Source organism: Zingiber officinale, chromosome 1A (genome assembly GCF_018446385.1).
Source record: "Zingiber officinale cultivar Zhangliang chromosome 1A, Zo_v1.1, whole genome shotgun sequence".
Classification (NCBI taxonomy): domain Eukaryota; kingdom Viridiplantae; phylum Streptophyta; class Magnoliopsida; order Zingiberales; family Zingiberaceae; genus Zingiber; species Zingiber officinale.
Window position 1 is genome coordinate 1,429,048 of NC_055987.1, and position 17,421 is coordinate 1,446,468.

Sequence of the window (17,421 nt, forward strand, 5' to 3'; positions counted from 1 at the left end):
TTACATTTTGTTTCTTATTCCCTGCGATTGATTCCATGTTTTAGGGTTCTCTCGAGCACATTCTAGAATTCAAACTAAAATTATAATCATTTTTCTAAAAAAGTTATGATGGGTCAGCCCATCCATCTCAGAATGTGATTGTTCTTGGACACTTGTTGGGACAGAGACTTGAGAGACAGATAAAACAAGACCTCTGAGAACAAGTTTTGTTGTCCACATAAACTTTGGGTAGCACGTCAAGTGCTCACATAGCAATTTTGCCATAGGATTATTTCTTAGCTGCTGTTTCATTAAGCAAACTTTAACCAAATGAAAATCTGTATAGGCAGTAAGATGATTGTGAGGTTATTCACTTAAATACAAACATCATCCCAACTGCTTGGTCTGAAAGTAACAAAAAATAGTATCATTCTGTCATTTGAACACACAGCTAGGCACAGTGTTCCAGTGTTTTCTATGAAAAGTGGGTTCATAAATTACAAAATTACAAAGAAGCTACATGTGCGTTACTACTTAGTGCATACAACTTTTGGACCTTTCATCAGGGGCCCCAGGCAGGAAACCGCAAGGAAAAACCCTACTGCCTGGGTTTGGGTTTTCGGGGTCGGGATCATGGATAAAGATCAACTAGTACCACTTCTTGTTGAGAAGTTTAGCTACGGTTAAATCTGCTCCACCAAATGCATCCATCACAGCTTTTGCAGAGCGGAATTCTGCTCTTGCCGTCGAACTGAAAAAAAGAAGAAATAATGGCACGAGGATATAAATGAATGAGAACATCAAGATGATGATTTCTATATAGTTCGTAGATTTCATTCACAGATTGGGAATAGAGCTACAGAGGAATACTATAAGCTCTAAAAGCAAATCAAGTCTACATTGCATATTCAAATAACTTATTTAGAAACCATCTGTAAGGGGTAAAATATGGGTGAACGTTCAAAAAAAATCTCCTGGCAACATACTATTTGCTCTGAAATATCAGAGCTTCAATTTCTAAATTTCAGTTTTTTTTGTTGACAATCCTCTGATCAAGATGACTCGATATACTGATCTTACGGCAGCTAACACCAAATCACTCTCATTCTCTCTAAACTTGTCAAAACCAGACTTAATTTGGACATCGATTCACATATTGACCAGAGTCCAGATGTTCAGAATAAAGAATGATGGAAAACTTACCCGCTTCGCATAACAACACATGGCATTCCTACTCGTTCAGAACCATAAACACCAGGTTGGCTTCCTGCTATAAGCACACAGTTTTGTATAGGTAAGCATGCATACTCAGCTCCAGCTCGTAATGTAGCAATTATATCCTCAAAGCTGCATTGAGTTAACACATCACATTTAGCATTGCTAGTTTTTTTTTGAACTAAAATAGAGCAATCAGTTAAAAGACGAAAGTAGCCATTGACCTAGTACATTTGCTCTAAATTTCTTATTTTAGAAACTGTAATGAGACGCAACATATTGCAAGGCAGCACCAATCTGAACCATGTTTTAACTGTTCTGGGGATATAGTGACAATCAAGCAATGAAAAAATGTCCTATCCAGATCAGTTTAATCTGTTGTTTCTATTTGGTGCAGGGTATTAGAAAGACTTAGAATCGAAATATTCTACTACTAACTATATGCATTCAAGTCCTACATTTCCAATTTCAGGTGGGCAAATTTAAATAGGACACATTCACGTATATATCTGGCTCTACTCAACAATAAATAGAAATTTGGATAGGTTTTATCCAATTCACTTTCAGTGGTAAGCCAGCGCTTTGTTTGAGTGTAAAACAGATAACTAACGACGTGTTCCTCTGACCTGAAGAAAGCAGAAAAATGAACATAATTTGCAAGGACAAAGGATTAAAAAACTAGAATTCCAGAATACAAATTGAAATTGAAATATACACTAAGTTCCATCAGAAATATCTTTGGAATTGTCGAAAGAAAATGCCGTTTAAATAGAAGATATGAAATTGCAGACCTTTCAGATGAACTGGTATCAATATCAACACTCAATTTCAAAATGGATGCAACATCATGGGCAATCCTTTGCTTCTCCATTGAAGCTGCTTGATATAGTAAGTGTAATTAGTATTTTTTTTTATTCTCCCACAAAGACCTCCCGAAGTTCAAGTTGAGCTTTTCACCTGCTTTTCGTACTTCTTTAGCAAGTAGCTCATCCAAACTAGAGGATACTCCTTTCCCCAATACAAGTTGTCCATATAAACTATTTTTCACTTCTTCCTTTCCAACTACTTTTACTTTTTGCAAACGTTCTTGGCCCAGTTTGCCAATAATAGACCTGAAATATAAACAAACATACAAAGTAATGCATACCACTTTATACATACCAGCGAAAGAAATTTAGAAAGATAAAAAAGGTATTTGTACAAAATGAGGAATCGTGTTAACCAACCAATACCAAGAAACCTTTTGATCATCATCATCATCATCAAGGTATGGTATAAGTCTGTCTACTAGTTGCCTAGTTGGCATACATTGTATCAGTACTTAACAATGGTTCGATCTAGGAGTGCAATAAGTCAATACCATGATACCTATTGATAAGTGGTAAAGTAAAACTTGGGTTTCCTATACATCAATAGTGCAATATAACTGTGTGAGCAGGTTAGTTGTTTAGTATACACTAGTAACATACTTGTTTGGTCGGAAGTCAACTCAAATTTTCATCAACATTTCATCCACAACCAATTGGCAAGCTAAGGTGGTCTGTTAAAGTTTAGGAAAGAAGCTTCGGTGCCTAATTGGTAGCATACCAAGGGTTTGATTGTTGAATTCACATATAACAATTTTATTAATAAATGTCCATTTGAAGTTGTTTATAGTTTTGAAGCTAGTCAGTCAAACTGTCCAACTGATTTGCTTTCCTCGCCTGTCTCTTTCCATCAATTTGAGTTGGCTACGAGTTTTTATCTGTGTACTATAGATACACATCGTTTTGTTAGGAAGAATATTGCACTAATTAATGAAAACTATACAGTACATGGTAATGCACACCCCAGATTATTGAGTAGAATATAGAAGATTGCCTTTGCACAGATAGGGCCCAAGCACACGAGAATTCTTTTTCCAAAAATTTCATGTCCACTACACTGACCCATTTCGCATTGTGTGAAAAAAATGATTATTTGTTTAATGTTCCAACTAACTAAAACAAAGTCCAATTTCCAATAAATTTGCTACCTTATCATCCACTGCTACATCTCCCCAAAGGATATCCCTTCATATAATGTTTTGATTTGAAAGCTTATATAAAAGCTTTAATGTATTATTTGATAAAATCTTCAAGTATTAAATTAACTTTTTCTGCTGCTTCCTCTTTCTCTTGCAGCAAGATGGAGTATAGCATGCGACGTTGTGCTATATCATCTCATCTTTCTAAGGAGCCTATGAGACAGCATTATAGATATGATAACATAACAAACATTTAATTCAGTTATCTAACATATTCAAAAAGCAAGATTAAACAAAACAATAAAAAAAGAACGTTAATGCACTTGAGATTAACTACTAAATACAATATCCTTTTAAGCCAAGGACCTGAAAGAATCACTAGGGAAATTCAAGCAAAATATAAACTTTTTCAACTGATTGTGCATCTGAAATATTTGTATCTTGCAATATCAAATGGCATAATAACAGATGAGCAAAAAACCTGCATGCTTTCTCCCCATATTTGCTGTAGGCTATTAGCAGCACAACAGGTACACCTTCATGAAGTGCATCATCAATAAAACTACCAGTCACAACAACAGAAAATTAAGGCACATAAACAACGGTTAGACAATTAATGCAAGAATAAGAAATATTAATTCTTTTAAGTAACCAAATAAAGAAGCAATAGATCCAAGAAACAAATAGTTCCATATGATTACCAACAATATTGTATTGGGGATAAAACACAAAGTTGTTAAAATGCCCTCCCAGATACTTGTTTCAGTGTCTTTAGGATGCCATGCTATATCGACATCTAAATTGAGAAGGATGAAATAGTAAATTCTCATGGATCCAATGTCAGTTTCCTTTCCTAAATTAGAAGAAAAAAATAGTTCTGGAGATTGAAAATAAAGTTTGTCTCTTATTTTTAATAGAAAGTCAACCAGGTGATAGTTGACTAGATTCTCTGGTAGTGATCATCTAATCCATGCCAAGTAAGGAGCATGCTTGTGTTTCCAACTATCCATGAAGAGTCTAACAGTGTTATAGGTTGTTAAGAAAAACTCAAAGCCTGCATAAAAAAGTTGGCATTCCGGGCCGAAGGTACAGGTACATTAGAACAAAAAGCTGTCTGAAAAAGACATCAGTGATCTAAAACCAAGTAATCGTATGAGGCATATGATTGCACCGTGCCATCCCAGAAGAAAGACTAGAAAATCACATAGTTGTATGCTGCCTAAAAATTATGTAATTTCCCAGCAAAAAATATAGCTCAAGAAATAATGCAAGACATGTTGCAGTTAAAATACTAACTAACGATGAACATAAACTTACTTCCCAACACCAGGACGCAAAGTTAAGCTGCTCGAGGTAGCAAAATCTTCCAAAGCTTTTTTCTGCCCAAATTATAGACATGGTCTATTAACATGAAACATGATATAGCAAAATAGCCAACCAAAATGGTTCAGAAAATGGTGATAATGATAATGAAACCCAGATAGTAGCAACACTCTGGACTATAAAAAGTTGTTTCTTAGATAATACATAAAGAGGTTGAGTATAATATCATCTACAAAAAAAAACAAGTTCTTGACAATAAGAATACAGGTATATTGAGATCTCCTCTTGAGAAATCCAACTAAAATCAGCAGGTTTTTTGCCATTCTATAAGAGAATTGCAATGATATACCATAAGAAGTAAAATTTGGGGATATAAAAAGTGGTTGTTAAATTATACATCAATACATTTCAGTATCAATTGCAGAAAATAAATTCTTGACGATGAGAATCAAGGACTCATTTAGATCTCCTCCTGAGAAATCCAACTAGCAGTTCTGCACCTATAAGAGCCAGTTTCTTGGTTGGACATTGCAAGTAACTCCCAACTAAGTTAATAAATAAAAAGCATAAAAGCTTTGTCAATTAAGACTAAAGACATGAGATGCTTTTTTCTTGATTATATGTCTGTCTCAAGCATGGTTACTTATTCTAAAATGCTCACAGGTAGAGAAAGTGCTGATACAAACATTCACCTTTTCTTGTAAAATATTTTTCATGAATATTTCTTTCTCATTTGTAGGCAATGAAGCAGGCCAGCCAATCTACAAAACAACAGGACATAGTGAGATAGAAGAACCTTTGAGAATGCAAGTATATGAATTCATACGCTATCTTTGGAATTGGTTCGTTCATATTTGACATTGACAAGCTCTATGCATATTGGTGAATCGTGAATCACTCAACACTCAAAAAAAGGAAGGAGACTTGATGCATGGATCTTCGAAGATTTCATTTCTTGTTTACTTGGGAGCAAAGGACAGGAGAGGAGGTAAAGCGAAAAGGGAAGATGGGAGGCAAGAATATGAATGAAAGTTACAGTATTTTTCTCTAAATCATTAGGTTCAAATTTCAGCTGATTGACAATTGAGGATCAGTCAAGTGAATGATCATGCAATTATTCAAAGATCTTCCTTAAGAGGATCAGTCAAGTGAATGATCATGTAATTATTCAAATCTCTTCCTTAAGGGCCCATCTATATGGAAGGAAGGGGGATGAGAGGAAGGAGCCAAATTTTGTCTCCCTTCTGATGTTTACTTGGAAGGAATTGTTAAGGACGGATCAAAGGGATCTGTGCGGATTTGATTTTCTCGCAAATTTCTCTTCTACCAAATTCAAATTTGGACAGAATAGGAGAGGGATAATTTTTTATTTTCCAGATTACTATTTTATCTTTATTAAGTTATCAAAATTACCATAGTTATGAATACCACTAAACCTACCTTTTGACATTGCTCCATTTTTTGTCATCCACAATATAGAAGTCAAACCTGCCATCTTTCACACAAACAAAGTCATCAAAACCTCCACTTCTTTGCAAGAACCTCACGTCATATAAGTTGCAAATATGTGAATGGAGAAAACCATCTCTATGGCCAAACCTAAGTAAAATGATCATTTTCCTTTCTTTCGTTCCTCTCTATCCAAGAAGACAAAGGAATGGTTTAGATAGTGAGATTTTTTTCCTTCACATTTCTTCCTTCAAAACATACATATTTTAGTACCACTTCTGCCCTCTCACTTTCCCTCCACCTTCCACTCCTCATTTCCACCCCCTTCCTTTACATTTCCTTCCTTCCATCTAGATGGGCCCTATAGTAAACAAAATAAAAAAATATATTTCTCACTCTCCTCCCTCCCTCTACTTTCCTATCCCACCTTCCATCTCTAGATTGCAGATGTTGGTGAGATCATGGTATGTGTTATTGCTGCACTTGCCCTTGTTGTGATGTTTTTGTCTTGAGGATGTGAATATTAACACACATTGTTGCATTCGTGACTGTTTGCAGATTGCAATTGTTGATAATGTGGATGGCGCTAGGTTTTGGGGGTATATTTATATCTATAGTCGTACTTTTTATATTCTTATCTAGTATATTTGTGCTTACGCCTTGCCTTACCTCTAGCTTCAAGAATTGATGTCCAGTTGGTTGTGCAAAGTTCTCAGGGGTTGTTTTGGTTTTTGAAAAGGCGACAGAGGAATGGTTCATTTTGTTATGTACTGCTTGGCACTGCCAATGTTTAATTGTTCCATTTCAATTAAGTCTGCCTAGGAAATATCTATTTGGTAGATTGATCCTAGGCAGGGAATAACATTAAAAAAAAAAAAAAACATTGAAACAATGTGCTTTAGTATGCAAGTCAAAGGCACCTCTCTTTATGGCTAGATATCCTGTCTATTGAAGAATAGCAACTTTAAAAACTAAGAAGCTAATATATAAACCACAACGCCAACTAGCAAAATTTACCCTGTTAAAGAACAAGATCAACATCCGTTTTTCATCACCAGCAGCCTTCCTGAAACAAAAGATGAATGAACTTCATGCCATCGACATAGATCAGTTATATACTACAAGTGTAATGAGCCTCTAGAAAATACAACCAAAACAGGTAAAAAATACATGGTTTTACAGAGACCACATCAAAAAGTCTGGACAAGAGAGACAATGAAAGAAAGTGCTACAAAGATCAAAATATCAAAAAGTTTTATCTTAAACTGTGATACAATCATGAACCAATTTGTCATTACATACCTCATCAGATCAGTGTATATTGGTTCTGTCCAATTAGCACAATCCAGCCCAAGTTTCTGAAATGCTGATTGTAATTAAAACAGCAGATTCATTGTTAACAACCTCAAACAGTATGAGCATTATTAATATGTAGGCTGCATCTCAATCAGAGAAAACATTCAATGACTAGCAATAAAAGAGTTATTTTTTCAAGAGAAAATTGGTCAGAAGTAACAAGTTGAGTTAATAAGGGATGAGAATATTTGGGAAATATCACCTGTATTAAATGCTTGACGGTTGCCTAAACGAAATATGTCTGCAACAACACTGGGGAAAAAATAAAACATGTAGAGTCACTACATATAATATATCATTTTTGTTAGATGTCAGTTTTTTTTATAACACAAGCAGAATATGCCACCGCAAAGAAGTCAAACTAAGAACTTTCTAATAGATGATTATAACGATATGTCATAACTTGAAGCAAGGAAGATGAAGCACCAATATGGAGAAAATAATCAAAACATTACATAACTAGAACACAAAGAAAAAGCAGATAGCGAAGCCTGAACAAACATTACTAGGATTGCAGCATTGCTCGGATAAGAGTTGCTAGGCATGATGTACTTCTCTCACACTGGTTGGTACAAACACAATAACCACATGAATAATTTGGAAGCAAGAATGAAAGAAGAAAATAAAGATACATGAAAAAGAGAAGTAACCAAAATTAATAAAAGATAGATTTAATGTGGTTTGACTGTGGTTATGTTCGTACCTATTATACAGCACTTCCAGAAACATGAACTAACTAGCTAGGAAACATTTACTTCAGTTAAAGAAAATGAAACAGTTTGCTTTTCAAATAGGTCAAACAAGTACCACCACAAATATGATAAGACAAAATCAGGAGAGCTAGATTTCAACAGAAATAGCTAGTCTACATAACCTTCATAGTTGGAAAATTTTACTATCTTCAGGCAAGTTAAGTTTTGAGTCATAAGCTCCCTATTGAATAGTTTTCGGCAACCCTCTCAAGGAAGCATTTAAAGGGATTGTCAACACAAAAATCTCAACTTGTGGCTAAGAACAATCAACTAAAACATTTACATGATTCAGTAGAATCTGAATCTACCGTCAGTTGGTCTTATCCTAGCAGATATTAAGACCAATGTTTTTAAAATTCAAGCTAAAAAGTAATGGGATTTACACTCCTTCATGTCATGCTTGGGCACGGTATTTCTGAACAAAATTAACAGCATGAAATTAACAGAAGCGAAAAATATTTATTAGAAAAAAAAAAGGCGAGGCGGAGAGTCAAACCCTTCGACTTCGAGAAGAAGAGCAAAATCCTGCCCAGGATTCGATTCGTTGATATCTGACAACAAACATCGAAGGGGAGCAGCATAGATTCTGGAATAGGTGAAGTTTTTGCATGAGGGAAAACAGGAAGAATCAAAGAGGGACGAGGCGGAGACGGAGGGAAGCGGCGATGGGGCAGGATTCCGGGAGTTGTCGAGTCTAGGAACTAACGGCGAAAGCAGAGCGCGGCCGACGAGGAGGCATCGGGCGGCAGCCGCCGCCATCTTCCGGAGATTCGAACCCGAAGAAGTGAGATGGCGAGAGAGACGTAGAAGCAGCGGCAGCGCGTGGTGGAGCGACGCCGGCTTCTCGTCTCTTCACCTGGACCACCCATCCATCGCTCGTATACGACTTAAGATACGATTTGCGTCTCCTCGAAGGCTGTAGCCTGTAGGAGTTGGGTACAGATAGATATACCAGGGTCGGGACTTAAGTCGTTTCTAATGTTTGCTCTCAGATTTTTAAATCATTCAATGCGCGACGCAACGCAATTTGAAGAAAACCAAGCATAAACGAAGGACAAATAACTCACGACTCCATGTTTTACGAGATGAGATCCTCTATCCCGAAAATATTATATTTTCATGTCTTAATGTCGATCGAATGAATTAAATCACATCTCAAAAATACAATATACATCATAAAAATATCATAATCATCCGATCGACACTAGGACACAAGGTGATAATATCTTCGAGAGATAGAATCAACATTTTCTACATACTTAACTATTTAAATCACTCAATTTAATAAAATAGGGACAATATGTTAAATAATAAAATGAAAAACTTAATGGGAGTATTTTAGTATTAATAAAACGTAAGACATTTTGAAATTATTATTAAATATTACAGAGCATTTTAAATATCATTCTTCTTTTTATACTTATTGTGCTACGTATCATTATTATTTACCACTTGCATTTTTCTATGTTACTTTATATATGAAATATGGTAGGTTTATTATGATTTTCTTTCAATTTTAACTTTACTGTAAGATTGTTTTAATAAGTAAAACTTACATTCAATTCTTGTCTCTTTTCTTTCATTAGATGTTTTATCTAAATTAAAACAAAATTAAAGTGACTGTATGAATTTCTATTTCATGTCTTGTTATCTTCTCATTATTCTTTTTTAAAGTTTCATAAATTATCAATTTAATTCTTCTAAAACAAGACTGTATATTAATTATAGACAAGAGAATAGCAAGATCCATTGTCGTCTAGTCCGGTTAGGATACCTGGCTTTCACCCAGGCGACCCGGGTTCAAATCCCGGCAATGGAATTTTTTTTTGACTTTGACTTTTAACAAATGAGATAGCGGTTTAACTTTGACTTTATTTGACCCCTAAAACAGTGATGGATATGGAAACCATCTGGTGTTCTTGCCGTCGTCACATTTTACACTTCGCCGATTTACTTATTCCATCGTACACCATAAACCTTACGCAGTCAACTTCTTGTTTACATGTTTCACAGCTCCACCGTTCACAACCTCCTCCAGCATCTGCACCACCGTCCTCATCGACGGCCGCAGCGCCGGCAGACTCATCGTGCACAGCAGCGCCACCCGCAGGACCCTGACCGCCTCTTCCTTGGCCCACTCCGGCCCTATTCTGCCGTCCACCACCGCCATCACGCTCTCCCAGCTGCGCATCTGCTGCGACACCCAGTGCACGATGTCTTTGCTCTCGCCGTACTCCGCCTCGATCGGCCGCCGTCCGGTCACCAACTCCAACAGCACCACCCCGAAGCTGTACACGTCGCTCTTCTCGTTCACCTTCCATGTGTACGCGTACTCTGCATTTCCAAACCACGTAAATTTAGAGAAATCAATCAAACGGCGATGCCAAACGATGATTCTTAATTTTCAACAACTTGAACAGGATGATTAATTAAGCTTAATCACAACAAAGGTAATGGATTTTGAGGAAACAGAGTGAAGTACCTGGAGCGATGTAGCCGTGGGTGCCGGCGATGACAGGGGCGGAAGAAGCTTCCCGTGCACCGCCTCCGGCTGCGGCGGCGCTGGTGGAATGCAGGATCTTGGCGAGGCCGAAGTCAGCTATACGAGGCTTGAGGCATTCATCGAGGAGGATGTTGCTGGACTTGACGTCCCGGTGAAGGATGGGGCGTTCACCGCCGTGGTGCAGGTACTCGAGACCTCTCGCCGCCCCTAGCGCCACTTGATACCTCACTTCCCAACTCAACTCCACCGCCTTTCCAGGCGGAGGCGCCTCCGCCGGACCGTGAAGCTTATCCCATAGGCTGCCGTTGGGAAGGTGCTCGTATACCAGTAGGCACCACTCCTCGCTCGCGATGCTGCAGTAGAGTTTCACCACGTTGACGTGGCGCACGGTGCTCAATGTTCCCACCTCTGCTTCGAACTGCCTCGTGGCCAGCCGCTTCCGCGGACGCCTCTGCGCCGCTGCCAGCATCGCCGCAGTGCTCCATTCCTTGGTTCCCTCCGCCGAATTGCGCCATATCTGCTTCACCGCCACCATTTCTCCGTTCGCGAGATGCACCTGATACACCTCACCGGAGCCGCCCTTTCCGATGAGATTTTCCGGTTTGATTCCTTCCACGATCTCCTGGTCGTCGAACGTCACGATCCGGAACGACTTCATGTTCCATGACGGATCTTTTGCGAAGGCCCTGTCGTCGGCCCCGCTTGAGTCGTCGCGGCGCTTCTTTAGCAGGATGTAAAGACCGAGACCAGCGAGGAAGACTGCTATGCCGGCGAGAATGCATGTGAGGAAGGTGCGCAACTCGAAGGTAGAACCCCTGTTGAAGACAAGGCATCGTTTGACGGAGCTAAGTTTGTCGGCGTCGCTGCCATCGACGCAGAGGCCAGGGTTCCCGGCGAAGCTACCATTGTAGGCCGAAATGGCAAGCCCCGACGGTATGGCTCCGGTGAGGCGGTTGTTGGAGAGATCGAGGGAGGAGAGCTTCAGTGCGGGGAAGCTCGCCGGGATCTCACCGGAAAGCTTGTTATCCGACAAATCTAGCGAGTTGAGCCTCGTCAGCTGGCCGAGGCTTGCCGGGATGGAACCGGAGAGCAGGTTCTCCGCTAGGTTCATGGCGCTTAAAGCGACGCACGAACCGATCTCTTCCGGGATCTCGCCGGAGAAGTCGTTGCTCTGCAGATAAAGGCTCACGAGGTTTTGTAGACGTCCGATGCTCGCCGGGATCTCACCTGAGAAATGGTTGTTATACATCTCTATGCCGACAATACCTGCCGCGCCTCCAATCTCCCGCGGAATCTGACCGGAGAACCGGTTATCGGAAATAAAGAGCTGGTTCAAAGACTTGGCTGCCCCGATCCCAGCGCCAATGGAACCTTCGAATCGGTTGATGGCAAGATCAATAATGTTCAAGTTTGGCAAGCTCCAGAGACCAGAAGGAACCTCGCCGGAGAGAGAGTTATTGCTGACCCTGAACCGAAGTAACGAAGAGCAATTGGCGTAGTTCGCGGGGATCTCCCCGGTGAACTTGTTCTCCAGCATCAGAAGCTTTTTCATGGTACCCTTCCGGCACATATCCGGCGGGATCGGCCCCGTAAAGAAGTTAGTCGACACGTCGATGTAGTTGAATTCCGTCCAACTTCCGAGTTTCGCCGGCAACTTTCCGCTGAACCTATTTGAGTACAACGAGAGGTTGGTGAGGAATCGGAAATCCCCAAATTCCGGCGGCACTTCGCCGTAAAGGTTGTTTTTGAACAGCTGTAACGAAACGAGGTTCGTCAAGCTCCGGAGCTCCGATAGGTCGCCTTCTATATTGTTCATGGATGCATCGAAGAAGGCCAATTTTGAAAGATTAGCAAACCCGGTCGGGATACGCCCGGTGAGCGAATTGTTGTAAAGCTCGAGCTGCCACAGATCGGAGAGCTTGGAGATTTCTTGGGGAATCACTCCGGTGAGAAAGCTGTCGGATATCTCAAGGTTGATGAGTTTTGTCAGGTTGCCGATTGCCGGCGGAATTTGTCCATGGATATTGCAGTTGGAGAGGTAAATCCAATTGAGCTCTGTCAAATTCGTCACCACATCGGGGAAAGGATCGGGATCGAAGGAGTTATCCCCGACGTTGAGCACCTCCATCGCAGTCAGTCCGGCGAGGGAGCTCCACGGGAAGGCGCCGGTGAAGTAATTGCTCGTCAAGTTGAGGATTTGTAGCTTGCCAAGAGGCGACAGGTCAGGGATTACTCCGCCGAGGGAGTTGGAGGCGAGGTCGAGACGGCGAAGGCCGGTGCAGTTGTGGAGGTCATCGGAGATGTCACCGAAGAGGTAATTAGACCCCAGGGAGAGCTCAGTGAGGGAAGAAAACCGACAGATAATATCAAAGCGGATTGCACCTGAGATGCCGGTGGCGGTGAGATCGATTTCTGAAACAGAGCCACCGGAATCACACTTGACACCGGCGAAACCGCCGCAAAATGAGTTGTTTGCGGTCCATGATTGGAAGGCGGTCGTATTTGCGGTCTCGAAGGACGCTTTGAGCTGGAGGAGGAGTTGTAGCTCCTCTGCTGGAGCTGCCTCGCCGGAGGCGGCGAAGCAGAGTAAGAGGAGGAGGAGAAGGTGGCGCATGGTGAGAGACCGTGATCGAGATTGTAGGACGAGGAATTAACAGAGCGATATGCGCGAATGCGAAGTGATGAGCTCGAGGAAGTCTTGAGAGTCGACGAGACCGCGCACGAGGGGGCGTCCATTTGCTTCCCTTTCGCTTAAAGTATCACCGGGGATTTGTCGTCTGGCGACGCGTGGGCCTGTCATCCCCGTCGCCGCCGCGTTTGACTCCGGGGGTTCACCGCCGCCGTCGGCGGATGACTCTGGACTCTGCCTTTATCCACTAACGAAACACTCGTGCTGCACAAACTAGATACCTAAAGCTATACCCGGCTTCTCATTGGAGGTAAACAGTGTTCCCGCTAAAACAACAGCAAGTCAAGTGGACATTAACTGATAAAGATTAGATCAAGTTGGTGGATTAGACGGGTAACCGGACGGTATTAGCAAAGCAACAAACACAGGGAAACGTAATTTCAGATTTATTATGATGATTAGTGAGTTGTTTATGCTAAGGCCTGGATAATCATGCCCTTAATTATGATTAGTAACAAATATTCATTTAGATCGACGTGAAATTGTCGTTATCGTCGTTCTTATCATTTAAGCATTTAGATGCTGGTGTAAATGATTCCGGTCGGGTCCGGTCCAATTCGGTTTATTTGGAAACCTTGAATTGAATCAGCCGACGAACGGTCCAATTTTGTCGGGTTTAAAATCCAGCAAAGATCGAGTAGAATTCACTGCATATTTGTCGGGTATGAATTTAATTCCTGTCATTAATGATAAAAACCAACCCTTCGTGTAACATTCAATCCATTACGACTATGGTCAACTCTGGAACAATATCAAAATCTTCTGCTCCATCCAAAATTTGGTCATTGATTTGTTTTAGTAGTTTTTTAAGAGAAAAAAAGATTGAAAATGGGTAGTTCCTGTTCTAGTGCAGTGAAACAGGCGCAAGTAATGGCGATAAACACTTTATTGAATGCTGAAATCGACTTTGTGTTTGAGAACAGAGTTTAGGGGTCCGGTCTCCTGTCTCACTAGGCTTCTTTGTCATATTCGGCTTTAAGGTGGGACTGTGTGTTCATGTGATTGCTTACAAGATCAGTCTGGATCGATCTGTCCAGTTGCTAAATGGATTATATCAATCTACTCCGAGCTGAAAAGTATTGATTTTTTTTTTTCAAAGTATTAATAGTTAATACGAGTGCGTTCTTTGTATGTATCCAGTAAGAAGAAAACTGGGTGCATGTTTTACAAGGACAGCAATAAACCAGACAATACAGTATAAGCATTCAATGCTTTTCTTTTATTTTCTTTTTCTTCAGAACATGTGAAAACAATACTTTAATTTGCTCTTAATTGGTTCATGGAAAAGCAAAAGAGCTGAAGGCTAATTTATGCACCTAAAATCTCCCATATTTGTGGCTTTATTTCCTCTGCTTTTCTAAAATAATTGCAAACAATAAGTATCTGCTATCTAGCGCTTGACGAAGAAAACACCAAAATTGGTTTTGGAGAAAAAAAAATAAATAAAATAAAAAGTGATACTAATGGCTGTGTTAAAGTATAACAAAACAACAGTTGAACGTTACGAGGCAAAGTTAAACGTAAAGATTAATATAGTTGAAAAAAATCTTTATAAAATTTAACATTGCTGCCAAATTGATTAGATTTTTGTTTTGGTATATTTAATGCGATTGTAATTTCCGTACGTGTTGCGACGTTCTTCCCATGTTGTTATATATATTTTTTTATGAAAAAAAAAACTTTTACATATTAATTTTGTCACCAGTTCAGATTTTTTGTTTCCATTTTTTTTTGTCCTCATGTTTTATTATTGATCGAACAGTTCAGATTACATCGAGTAAGTCAGATCGAAACCGACACGTGTCGAGTCCATCCAGCTGTTTTTATTATAATATTTCTTAAAGGACAAATTATCTATGTGGCTGTTTTTTATTATAATATTTCTTAAACAAGATAATATAGGACAAATTATCTATGTGGCCATTTAACTTTTTTGACCGTCTACTTTTAGCCCTTTAATTTTTTACATAAATCAACAATTTGATTTTTTAATTGGTCACTTATAGCCCTTCGTCAATTTTTTTTTTAATAAAGATTGATGAAAATTACAAAGCGTACATTTTACGTACTTTTTAGAGAGATAAAATATAGAAAAGGCACAGATCTTATATCATCAACAATATTAGATAAAACGAAGCTATAGAGCACAATGCTGGTAACATCCCTCCGCAAAAGGTCATTACTTCTGTCGTCGCTATCTCCTCTTTGGTGCCTAGCGATGATGACAATCTCGCTGGTGGTGAATCGATCACATCCGTTCCTTAAGGTGGTAGCCCAAATGGGTCAAGCAGAGACACGACGACTAAATGTAGTTGTAACGAGGCAGCAACGATCTCTTTGATTAAGATATCCTTAAGAAGTGATACCTTGGAAATTGTGATGATGGTCAAGAAATTTTAGTCGAACACTGCACAAATGATGGACTTCTTTTATCTCTCTAAAAGGCACGCAGGAGGTATGCTTCATAATTTTTATTAATATTGCTAAAAAATTTTGACGAAAGAAGTATAAGTGACCCGTTAAAAAAAGTTGAATGATTGATTTGTTAAAAAAATTTAAAAGGTTAAAGATAGGCGATTGAAAAAGTTTGAAAGCTAATTTATTTAGAAAAAAATTAGAGGACCAAAAAGCAAATAATTAAAAAAGTTTAAGGGTTAGATAATTTAATAATATATGTCTAATAAGTCGACACATGGATTCAAATTGAAAAAAGAAAAAACCAAACAACCTTGCCAATTTTTGGCTCCAGATTCAAAGACGACTGGAAACGGCATGGCGGAAACTTTGCCGCGAATACGAACCCTAATTTTTGGGTCTCTCTCTATATATATATCTCAGAAGCCGTACCCCAATTTCCCCCACTTCCCCCTCCCGTCACCGTTCAGAGCCGTCTTCCAACACTTCGCAACAATGGCCTCCATCGCCGACTCCACCAACGGCGCCGCCTTCGACGTTCATGAGACATCTCCCAAGATCCCAAAGCTCTCTGAGAACGGCGGCCTCCACCGCAAGATCCATCTCCCTCTACTCCGTGTTAAGAAGTTGTCGGACAAAGCGGTCCTGCCTTCGCGAGCGTCTCCTCTTTCTGCCGGCTACGATCTCTCCAGGTATGCTGGTTTCTCATATTTTGTCCCCCAACGTTTGGGTCGTCGAACGAATCATTCATGCAATCGCTTCACATTCTCGATGCAGTGCGGCGGCAATGGTCGTTCCTGCACGAGGCAAAGCCCTAATTCCAACCCATCTCAGCATCGCCATCCCCGCCGACACCTACGCCCGCATCGGTAATCTCATCCTTCCACATGTTCGATGAAATGCTAACGTGAATGATTATTAAAACCTGGTCCTTGTAGCTCCGAGATCGGGCCTAACATGGAAGAATTCGATCGACGTGGGAGCCGGTGTGATCGATGCGGACTATCGGGGGCCGATCGGAGTCATCCTGTTCAACCACTCGGATTTAGACTTCGAGGTGAAAGCAGGTGACCGAATCGCACAGATGATACTCGAGAGGATTGTGACGCCGGACGTGATCGAAGTTGTGGATCTGGATGCGACTGCCAGGGGAGAAGGTGGATTTGGATCCACAGGCATTTGATGCGTTGCAAAAGTTTGCTCCAACCTTCTCTGTTTGTGGAACTTGCCCTGATTGAGTTAAATGGTGGCTCGCGACTTCCTTGTTAAATCTTGCGATCTGCTTTGATTGCTTTTTGTTGGCAAACTGGTATTTTGTATGCGAACTAGCAATGCACTCACTGCCTTTCTGACATGGTTTCAGCTATGCATTCTGACATGGTCAAAAGTTAATTGTTTTGATGGGAATGTAATCCTGATTTGGTGGTATCGATGAAATTTAAGTTGGCTTTGGATCTAATTAAACTAAGCATTAAGAGCTAATTCTATGAAATTTGAATAAATAAAGTTTGTAATGTGTCAACCGCTTGCTTAGCATTCTGATCACTGATAGAAGGTGCCATGTTCATCACCTTTAGCCACTTGATATATCACTCATATCCGTCAGAGCTAATGAACATTAGAAAAACAACTAAGATTCATTTAAAGTGGAACAATGAGACGACTAAGATCCACCAATTAACAAGCCAAGAAGAGGGGATTTTTCATGGATTAAAAAGTTGATCCAATGGGTGAG

At 40.0% G+C, this 17,421-nt stretch overlaps 3 protein-coding genes and 1 non-coding gene across 4 annotated transcripts; 2 read left to right on the forward strand and 2 right to left on the reverse strand.

Moving 5' to 3' along the window:
• Positions 1-391: 391 nt before the first annotated feature.
• On the reverse strand, positions 392-9,031 carry LOC122015067 (CBBY-like protein). The gene is made up of 11 exons (XM_042571734.1): positions 8,576-9,031; positions 7,530-7,579; positions 7,274-7,337; positions 6,989-7,037; positions 5,215-5,283; positions 4,517-4,578; positions 3,681-3,761; positions 2,152-2,306; positions 1,986-2,070; positions 1,183-1,326; positions 392-730 (listed from the first exon to the last, which is right to left on the reverse strand). The coding sequence occupies exons 1-11, from the start codon at positions 8,836-8,838 to the stop codon at positions 628-630; spliced, it is 1,125 nt and encodes a 374-aa protein (XP_042427668.1). The 5' UTR covers positions 8,839-9,031; the 3' UTR covers positions 392-627.
• Positions 9,032-9,824: 793 nt separating this feature from the next.
• On the forward strand, positions 9,825-9,898 carry TRNAE-UUC. Its single transcript has one exon. It is a non-coding gene; the product is annotated as a tRNA-Glu (tRNA).
• Positions 9,899-9,931: 33 nt separating this feature from the next.
• LOC122015072 (receptor-like protein kinase 7) lies at positions 9,932-13,415 on the reverse strand. Its single transcript, XM_042571746.1, has 2 exons — positions 10,562-13,415; positions 9,932-10,413 (listed from the first exon to the last, which is right to left on the reverse strand). Exons 1-2 carry the CDS (start codon positions 13,194-13,196, stop codon positions 10,058-10,060), a joined length of 2,991 nt encoding a protein of 996 aa, XP_042427680.1. The 5' UTR covers positions 13,197-13,415; the 3' UTR covers positions 9,932-10,057.
• Positions 13,416-15,974: 2,559 nt separating this feature from the next.
• Positions 15,975-17,040, forward strand: LOC122015079 (deoxyuridine 5'-triphosphate nucleotidohydrolase-like). Its single transcript, XM_042571758.1, has 3 exons — positions 15,975-16,378; positions 16,464-16,555; positions 16,625-17,040. The coding sequence occupies exons 1-3, from the start codon at positions 16,044-16,046 to the stop codon at positions 16,867-16,869; spliced, it is 672 nt and encodes a 223-aa protein (XP_042427692.1). The 5' UTR covers positions 15,975-16,043; the 3' UTR covers positions 16,870-17,040.
• Positions 17,041-17,421: the final 381 nt, after the last annotated feature.

Coding starts and splice junctions, on each gene's coding strand:
- LOC122015072 (XM_042571746.1), bottom strand. CDS start 13,196: ATGCGCCACCTTCTCCTCCTCCTCTTACTCTGCTTCGCCGCCTCCGGC. Junction 10,414..10,561: donor CCACGGCTACATCGCTCCAG/GTACTTCACTCT, acceptor TTGGAAATGCAG/AGTACGCGTACACATGGAAG.
- LOC122015079 (XM_042571758.1), top strand. CDS start 16,044: ATGGCGGAAACTTTGCCGCGAATACGAACCCTAATTTTTGGGTCTCTC. Junction 16,379..16,463: donor GCCGGCTACGATCTCTCCAG/GTATGCTGGTTT, acceptor TTCTCGATGCAG/TGCGGCGGCAATGGTCGTTC. Junction 16,556..16,624: donor CGACACCTACGCCCGCATCG/GTAATCTCATCC, acceptor TGGTCCTTGTAG/CTCCGAGATCGGGCCTAACA.
- LOC122015067 (XM_042571734.1), bottom strand. CDS start 8,838: ATGGCGGCGGCTGCCGCCCGATGCCTCCTCGTCGGCCGCGCTCTGCTT. Junction 7,338..7,529: donor CCGTCAAGCATTTAATACAG/GTGATATTTCCC, acceptor AATTACAATCAG/CATTTCAGAAACTTGGGCTG. Junction 4,579..5,214: donor AAAATATTTTACAAGAAAAG/GTGAATGTTTGT, acceptor TAATTTGGGCAG/AAAAAAGCTTTGGAAGATTT.